General features: G+C 39.1%; 1 protein-coding gene across 1 annotated transcript in view; it reads right to left on the reverse strand.

Moving 5' to 3' along the window:
- Nucleotides 1-6,714: 6,714 nt before the first annotated feature.
- Nucleotides 6,715-9,642, reverse strand: part of LOC105986891 (ankyrin repeat and SOCS box protein 3) — a 125,894-nt gene continuing 122,966 nt past the window's right edge. Inside the window, exon 10 of the mRNA XM_013018018.1 lies at nt 6,715-7,084. Within this exon, the coding sequence (XP_012873472.1) occupies nt 6,879-7,084 (206 nt within the window). The 3' untranslated portion in view covers nt 6,715-6,878. The remainder of the gene's footprint in view (nt 7,085-9,642) is intronic.

Here is a 9,642-nt window from a genome sequence, read left to right on the forward strand (position 1 = left end):
GCTCAAGGCTAGCGCTCTACCACTTGAGCCACAGCACCACTTCCGGCTTTTTTCTTTCTGCTTATGTGGTGCTGAGGAATCGAACCCAGGGCCTCAGTCATGCAAGGTAAGCGCTCTACCACTGAGCCACCTTCCCAGCCCCCGGGGTATCTTTTTTTTAAAGGATGTTTCTCATTAGGTTGCCCAGGCTGGACCTAAAGTACTGGGTCAAGCAAGCATTCCATACTGCTCTAGATAACTAGAAGTTATTAAAAATAGAACAAAAGACCCATATCTTGATTTTGTAAAGGAAGACGTATCTCACAAATGTTAATTAGGTCTCAGCAAATTAGTTGATAAATTTAGCACAATCCCAGTGAAAATATTATAAAGCTCTTTACTGGAGCTAGAAGAATTATTTAAAGTTTATCTACAGGAAGAAACAAGGAAAAATAGCTGAGAAAATCCTAAGAGGGTAATAAGAAGGAGGAGCTGATATTGTCAGGTATCAGAACATATATATATATATATATATATACACACACACACACACATATATATATATACACATATATATACATATATATTATCATTAGAACAGTTTATGTAAGAACAGAATTCAAGACAGGTAAATGGGAAAGAAAAGAGCTTATAGAAATGTAATATTAATTAATGTCTTGATTTGGTAAGAAAAATGGCTTTTCTAATAAAAGCTGGGGTACCAGACAGTCATCTAGATCTATCCTTCCCATCAACATCTGCTCATAAGAGAAATCACAACTATATATATTGATAGGCTGAGGGTTTAGCATAGAGCTCTTTCCTAGTATTTGTCAGGCCCTGAGTTTAATCCTTAGCATCACAAACACAAGCAATAACTATATTCACCTGAGATTGACAAATAGTTGAAGTTTGAAAACTTTATTGCCACTCTGATGTCTCTCATTACACTCATTACTAATAAACGTATCTAGCAAATTTCTATTCACTTACCTTTTCTTTCCCTCCTGTCTTTGAGCTAGAACTTTGAGCATGGGTGCTGTTCCTAAGCTTCTTTTGCTCAAGGCTAGCACTCTACCATTGAGCCACAGCAGCACTTCCAGCTTTTTCTGTGATTAATTGGATGTGAGAGACTCATGGACTTTCTTGTGTGGGCTAGCTTCAAACCAGGACCTCAGATCTTAATCACCTGAGTAGCTAGGATTACAGGCATGAGCCACCATCACCCAACTTGCACTTACCTACCTTGTAACATTTCTAGAAGTTTCCCAAGGCTAAACTGGCAAAGGCCCACCAATGGCAGAAATGTTGAATAATCTATTGCATGTCTTCACAGTAGAGTAATATCATGTATTAAAAATAAATGAAACCAGGTGCCAGTGGCTCAAGCCTGTAATCCTAGCTACTCAGGAGGCTAAGATCTGGGCAAGAAAGTACATGAGACTCTCCATTTAACCACCAGAAAACTGGAAGTGGTGCTGTGGCTCAAGTGGTAGAGCTCTAGCCTTGAGCTGAAGAGCTGAGGGACAGTGCCCAGGCCAAGTTCAAGACCCACCACCGACAAAATAAATAAATAGATAAATAAATAAATGAGGGCAAGTCCTATAAATTACTATAACAATTTCGTATTCCATCTTATGGACTTATCATCAGGATATAGTGACAAAATCAAAACAAAAACTTCTCAGCAAGATGAAGAAATTTTGTATACAAAGGAACCACTTTGAAAACATATGTTTATGTTTAAAATAAATTAAAGAACAAACTATAAATTGGTTTCCTTTGTGAGAGGGAGGAAATAGGATGGAAAGTAATCCAAAGCCTTCAACCAAACATCACATCTTAAAAATCCTTTTCAGATCTGGAGTGAAACATTTTTTAAAAATTAAGAGTAGAGGCCGGGCGCCAGTGGCTCACACCTGTAATCCTAGCTACTGAGGAGGCTGAGATCTGAGGATCGAGGTTCGAAGCCAGCCTGGGCAAGAAACTCTGTGAGATATTTTTTTTTTTTGGGTCCGGTCATGGGGCCTGAACTCTGGGCCTGGGCGTTGTCCCCCAGCTCTTCAGCTCAAGGCTAGCGCTCTACCACTTGAGCCACAGCGCCACTTCCAGCTTTTTTCTTTTTGCTTATGTGGTGCTGAGGAATCGAACCCAGGGCCTCAGGCATGCAAGGCAAGCGCTCTACCACTGAGCCACCTTCCCAGCCCCTCTGTGAGATTCTTATCTCCAATAAAGCACTAGAAAACCAGAAGTGGTGCTGTGGTACAAGCGATACAGCGCTCGCCTTGAGCTGAAGAGTACAAGGACAGTGCCCAGGCCCAGAGTTCAAGACCCACGACCAACAAAAAAAAAAAAAATTAAGAGTAGATATTAGTAAAGTACTTATTAATTTTTTAGGAAGATGTGGTGATATTGTTGTTAGTTTTAAAAAGAGAGTTCTTAACTTATAGAATGCATACTAAAGTATTACAAATGTTACTTGTAGAATTTGCTTTAAAATGCCAATAGGAGGGAGGTCATTGTTGGGAACTAGTTCATTATGTAATATTCTATTTTTTATGCTTGAAATTTATCATTACAAAGATTAGAAAAGAGGGACTGGGAAGGTAGCTGAGTGGTAGAGTGCTTGCCTCACATGCATGAGGTCCTCGGTTCAATTCCTCAGCACCTGAACAGAAAAAGACAGAAGTGGCACTGTGGTTCAAGTGGTAAAGTACTAGCCTTGAGCTGAAGAGCTCAGGGACAGTGCCCAGGCCCAGAGTTCAAGCCCCACGACCAACTAACTAACTAACTAACTAACTAAATAGTAAGTATGCATTTACAACACACATAAACAAATACCACAGTATGACATTTAAGAGTGGGCTTACTAAAACCAAATAATCACAAGCAAGATAATGACCATAAAGATTTGAACACTTTATTGATATAATAGTGTATTGAATTGAAACATTTTGTGCAATTAGGAATTAAAATAATAAAAAATACAATTTTGTGTCAAAACCAAAATCTAGATTTTACAGTATTAACTAATGCATCTAAGAAAACACATCCAGGCTTGAGATTGCTATCTTTGGCACATATTATTTGACCAATAATCCATAATGACCTCAGAAGTACTGTTGTACCTTCTTGTGAATTATTCAGTTCAAACCACAGTCTTATTTAAGTCACCAGATGGACTTTCTTCTTCACTAGTTTCATCATGGTAAAAAGAGTGTAAATTAGCACCTTATAATGACTCATGATAGACTTTATCATCCACATAGGAAAGCAGTGAAGAGGGGATGCTAACCATTTGATGGTAAAAGAGACATAAACAGATGCTATTCACAAGTCTCAGTGCGCCAGTGGCAATTACCACCTGTTCTGCTTCATCTATTAGTGCTATGCAGAAGAAGCCAAGAAACAGAAAAACCATGCAGACAAGGCTCTTCATTGCAACAACTGCTAGTTTAAATTCCTCCATTAGAAACACATACCATACAAAGTAATCCTAGAGTAATGCAAGACACGCAATTATGTGACTACTCTAGACAGAAGCCAGATGACTAAAAGCAGGCTCACAAAGGACTCACCTCCATTCTCTGCTTTCCTTTACAAATGGTAAGGAAGGACTGTATGTTCTTAAGAAAAGAATCAGCACAGAAAATGGTCCGTTTTCTTTTCATTCTTACCAATTCCGATTCTGCAATCACTCATGGCCTTAGCTCAATTGCAGGTTTCATTCACACAAAAGGATAGACCAATGTATAAATTAGGAAGATGGTTTGATTTACATATATATTTGGATGGTGGTAGTATTGGGTATTGAACTTAGGGTATGCTTCATACGATGCCTGAATCATGCTTGAACCAGGCCCGATTTTGCTCTGGGTTTTGTTTGTTTGAGATAGGGCCTTACAATTTTCCAGTGCCAGTCTGAATCACAATCATCCTATTCAGGCATCCTATCATAGCTAGAATGACAGAATCTTACCACCATGTCCAGTCTTCTATGTTGCCATGGAATCTCACAACCTTATCTACCCAGGCTGACGACCTACAACTGCAGTCCTCCCAATTTCAATCTCCCACATAGCTGGGAAGATAGGCACACATCTCTATGGTCAACTACTAGTTGAAATAGGGTCTTACTTCCTCCTCTCCACCCTACCCACCCCCCCCCCCCCCCCCCCCCCCCAATCCTTCCCCTTCCCCCCCTTCCCCCCCCCCCACCGATGTTGTAAAGCACGTTTTGGACATGACAACCACATTTCTTATCCAGCATTGTCTCCTCCTTTGTTTCCCCTTCCCATCCCTTCCCTACCCACCCCCCCCCTCCCCGCTACCCCAGGCTGGCTTTGAGCCAGGATCCACCTAATCTCCACCTTCCAAGTAACAAGGATTAGTAGCTGGCACCTAGCCTTAATTCTTTTGTGCCTGTGATGTGACAGAACATAGTAGAGAACCACTGGTGGAACAGATTTGCTCACCTCATAGTGGCTAGGAAGAAAAGACAGAAAGAGTTGGAAGTCCCAATGTTACCTTCAAGGACACATCCCAGTGACCTAACTTCTTCCTTTAGGTTCTATCTCTTTAAAGTTCTACTATACCTCCATAGTGCCACAGACTGGGGTCCATGCCTTTAACACTCCAAATCCAAACTATAGTAATTACTTAAATACCAAAAGCTTTTAAAGGTTTCTAAAACACTACTGTAAGTTGAAAATGTCCTAAGTTGAAAATGTATTTAATTCATGTAATCTACTAAACATATCTGCACTGTAGAGTGTCAGCTCTTTACCCTTATGGTCACATGGCTGACTAGAAGCTGCCAATGCTCAGAACCCTAAAGAGACCACACTGCATGTTGCTAGCCCAGGAAAAGGTTAAAGCTCTAAACAGTGCAAAATATATGTCAGTTCTGTCCCACTGCAAAGTTGACTATCACTCAGGGATCATCTGTATTGATTTTCACATCTTCAAAATGAAGAGCTCAACACGAACTTGTGGATACTTGAGTTTTTATTACATATATAAACATACAAATATGAACAAACTACATAAGATTGAAACATTCAAGGTACATTTGGTCTAGGAAAAAACTGAGAGCTATAATGGTTTAAAAAATAAAGGTTGCAACATTTTAAATACTACATGGAATTTTGGAATTTTTTAAGTTACCAGAATTGCCACCTGGTTCTCAACAGCTAAACTTCTGCCACCTGTACACATATATTCCAATTCTACGTTCACCCCACAGGAAATTCCTAAAGTGAAGAAGAGTCCAGCCATTCTTTTGGATCTTAACAATGTTGTCCTCATGACTTTTGTCAGAACAGTGAAGGACGATCTGAGATGGACCTAGGTGATCTGTTCCATCTATTTCAACCACAGGGTAAGAACAAGATAAGAGACTTGCTTCCTTTGGACCAATCTCTAGCTGTCCAGTTGTCTATGGTGGCAATGCTCTCCTATCTTTCTCTCAAAGCTAGTCTCCACGATCTCTAATCAGGCTCATTTAATTCTGTGTTTGGTACTTTCTGACTATAGACTTAGACTGACTCATGACGCAGTCCTTCATTAACCTAGGATTATGAGGTCTTCATGTACTGTTTGATAAACCATCTAGATTATAAAAGAAAACCACTAAACTATTACTAAAACTGGCAATAAATGCTTCATGGGAACAAAGCTGCTCACTGATTGTGGAGCTGAAAAGAGCCTGATTGCTATATTTGGTAGTAACTCTGAAGTATGCACCATTCTTTCTTTAAAGATGGTGACACAGAAATGTTCCTCTCTTAATAATATCCCAAATGTGGTAAAATGCTCCTAAAACTGACCTAATATTTCTTTGTGTGTGACAGTCCTGGGGCTAGAACTCAGGGCCTGGCATTGACCCTGAGCTTTTGTGCTAAAGACTAATGCTCTACCACTTTGAGCCACAGCATCATTCTCCAACTTTTTGGTAGTTAATTGGAGATAGGAGTCTCATGGACTTTCCTGCCTGGGCCGCCTTGGAACTGCAGTCCTCAGATCTCAGCCTCCTGAGTAGGCATGAGCTACTGCTGCCCAGCTGATCTAATATTTTTTAAACTGAACATGTCTTTGAGATCACACCAATGTGACATAATTTGCCAAAGAGTAAAATAAAAAAAATAAAAAACTTAAGGAAGAGGGATCAGCAATACAACTGATCTATAATCCTAAAAAAAAAAAAAAAATTCCAAGCTGGGAATGTGGCTTAGTGGTAGAGTGCTTGCCTAGCATGCATGAAGCCCTGGGTTCGATTCCTCAGTACCACATAAACAGAAAAGGCTGGAAGTGGTGCTGTGTTTCAAGTGGTAGAATGCTAGCCTTGAGCAAAAAGAAGCTCAGGGTCAGTGCCCAGGCCCCAAGAGTGGCAAAAAAAAATCCCCTGAGTTTACATGTGAAAAGGTAACGAATACCATTCTTGTATCAAGTAACTGGATTAGGAAGTGAAAACAGAATACAACAACAGGGTAAGATCACTTACAAGATAATCATCCCCAAATAAAATAGTAAGTGCAGTTACTCATACTCTGGTGCAGTGTATGCTTTCTATTCTTGGTTGCAAGCACCAGGTGAACATGAAACAGAGGTGGAAATGCACCATGTCTAGCACTAAAAGAAGCAGCAGAGTTCAGAATAAAGTAGAAATAAATATTACAACAAAGTGTAACTGGAAATGAAACTGCAAAAAGTAATACAAATAAAACTTACAATATCTTTTTACTGAGAAGCCCATTGTAAACATTCATATTTATTACTAACCCCCAAACCTAACCAAATCACATAAGCAAAACCTATCTTCTATGACTACAAAGTCATGAATAATCTGTACTCCATGGCTCTGTTGTCTTGATAGCTTCCAGAGTAAGAAATGAGCTGTTTCAACTAGCTTCACTGATTTCTCCATCATGAATAGTTGCCAGTTCAGGAACCTCGTTCCTCCTCAGAACGTCTTCATAGAGCAAATAATTATGTAGACTTGTGGGAAGCGGTAACTGACGGATAAAACTGTCAGATCGAAGGTGTTCTAGTTTTAGGCTGGACCGAATTTCCAAACGACAAAGATGGGTTAGGCATGGAACAGAGGCTGGAGAAATAAACAAACAAAAAAAGGCAAGCAATTTTAACAGAAAGATCTAACAGTACTTTAAGGTAAATGCAAGCACCATTGCCCCTAGCCACCTAGTAAATAAGAAGTGATACATAGCTTGGGCTTCCTTTTTTTTTTTTTTTCCTATTTGTGGTACTGGCGTTTGTATTCAAGGCCTAGTGCTTGCTTGGTTTTACTTGTTAGGCTGGTGCTCTACCACTTGAGCCATACCTCCAGTCCTCTTTTTGCCACTTATTTTGGAGATAGAGTCCCACAGCCTTTTCTACTAGGCTAACCCTCAAAACACTATTTTCCAGATCCCAGTCCCCTGGAAAACTAAAGGTTACAAGTAAAAGACTTCATTCATTTAATCTGGCTTCCCTCCCTCCAGTTATTGATTATACAAAGTCAGCATAAAAACTAAATGTTTAAATTCTAAAGATCTAACAATAGTTATGTGACATTGAAGAAATGGATGTGCTAACTTTAGAAATGACAGGACACACTACTACCTGCTACATCAAGGGAATGGATGTAAAGTGTCCAGAAGTGTCTACATGATCTTCTTTTCAGCTGTGACATAAAATGAAATTTTAAAATGGGCACAGAGACAAAGGGAACATATGTCCATGAACTTCACACATATTCTCTTTCATCTTCATTATCCTTATGAAGTGAGCACATGTAACTGCACGCACACATACAACTTACCTGAGGTATATATTATTATGCTATCATAAAGATAAGAAAACATATATTTATAAGTAACTCTCCAATGGTTACGGACCTGGTAACGATAAAGCCAAGATTCAAACTCAGGTCCATCTGACTCTAAAGCCTCTATATGTGCCCAGGGTTTTTGCTAAAGTCACAGCAGCCAAAAGCTAATTCTCAACTAAGTGATCATGCTATAAATAAAATTAAGAACCACCACATGATAGCAGTTTCATTTTCCAAGATGAAAAGTTTTAACTGAAGAGGTTAATGTCCATGAAAACTGAGAATACTAAAACAACTAGTGCTTTTATGTGAATCAAACCTTTAGTTAATATAAGAAATCGTTTATAAATCCCTGTGAAGTGTAGCAATGATTAATTGACTAGCATCAGAGCATCAAAAATACCATCAAGAGCACAAGTGATACAAGACCAGGTAGTCTAGCACCAAGTAAAGGGTTCCTTAAACCTTAATCCCTGATCCCTAATGGGCCAGCACACATTAATTCTCTATCATCTTCCTTATCTTCTATACCACTAAAGTTAACTTCACATCTTAAATTTAATTGAAGTTAAGCTTAAAGTTTAAGAAATTTGTCAAACTACAGAAAAAAACAGCATTCATGAAAATAGAACAATGAGACTTACTGGAATAGTTTTAGAAAGGTAGGGAGACTGCTAAAGGGAATGAGATTGATTTGAACACGTTGTATATATAAATGGAAATGTCACAGTAAAATCCACTCTGTATTAACTAATACAATGCTAATAAAAAAAAGTTATCTGATTTTGTACCTAAAAATGTAAGTTTAAGAAAAGATGGGTATTTTCTTAAGTCAAAGTTAGAAGGTGGGGTCCAAGTAGCTCATACCTGTAATCCTAGCTACTCAGGAGGCTGAGCTCTGAGGATCACAGTTCAAAACCAGCTGGTGCAGGAAAAGGAAAGTCCATGAGACTCTTATTTCCAATTAACCACCAAAAAAATGAGAAAGATGGAAGTAAAGCTGTGGTTCAAGTGGTACATTGTTAGCTTTGATCACAAATGTTCACGGCAGTACCCAAACCTTGAGTAAGTACCAGTACACACACACACACACACACAAACTAAATAAATAGCCAGGCTGGGCGCTGAAGGCTCACACCTGTAATCCTAGCTGCTCAGGAGGCTGAGATCTGAGGATCTTGGTTCAAAGCCAGCCCAGGCAGGTAAGTCCCTGAAACTCTTATCTCAAGTGGCACTGTAGCTCAAGTGGTAGAGCGCTAGCCTTGAGCTGAAGAGCTGAGGAACAGGCTCAGGCCCAGAGTTAAGCCCCACAACCAACAACAAAAATAAATAAATAAATAAATAATAGCCAGAACTAGCAGTGTGGCTCAAGTGGTAGAGCACCAGCCTGGAAATTATAAGGCCCTGAATTCAAATTCCAGTACTGTCCATAAATACATACATACACACATACATACATAGATTTAATAAATGTATAGTAAAATTGCATCATGTATATTGTTTACATGGTTTCATACCCATGTCTTATACTTACATACTCACATGTTAAGTAGAAACCCTTTTGTACAAGTACTTCATAATAATTTTTAATTAAAAATAATGAATAAATTGTATACTTTTCTGTAAATTGAGAAGAATCTTTGTTATAATTTGGATCTGGAAGACAATTTTCAAGGTGGCGGAGGAGAAGCTGGAATCTGAAAAAGCTCTCACATAGAAAGCAGTTTTAGAGTTCCAGTGAACAGTCCTAAGCCAGAGAATCACACCAAGTGTGCCATCACAGGACAGAGAGTTAGACAAGAGAGGGAAGCCAAGGCAAAAAGACACATCTGAGC

This window comes from Dipodomys ordii, unplaced genomic scaffold (genome assembly GCF_000151885.1).
Source record: "Dipodomys ordii isolate 6190 unplaced genomic scaffold, Dord_2.0 Scaffold37, whole genome shotgun sequence".
In the NCBI taxonomy this organism is placed as follows: domain Eukaryota; kingdom Metazoa; phylum Chordata; class Mammalia; order Rodentia; family Heteromyidae; genus Dipodomys; species Dipodomys ordii.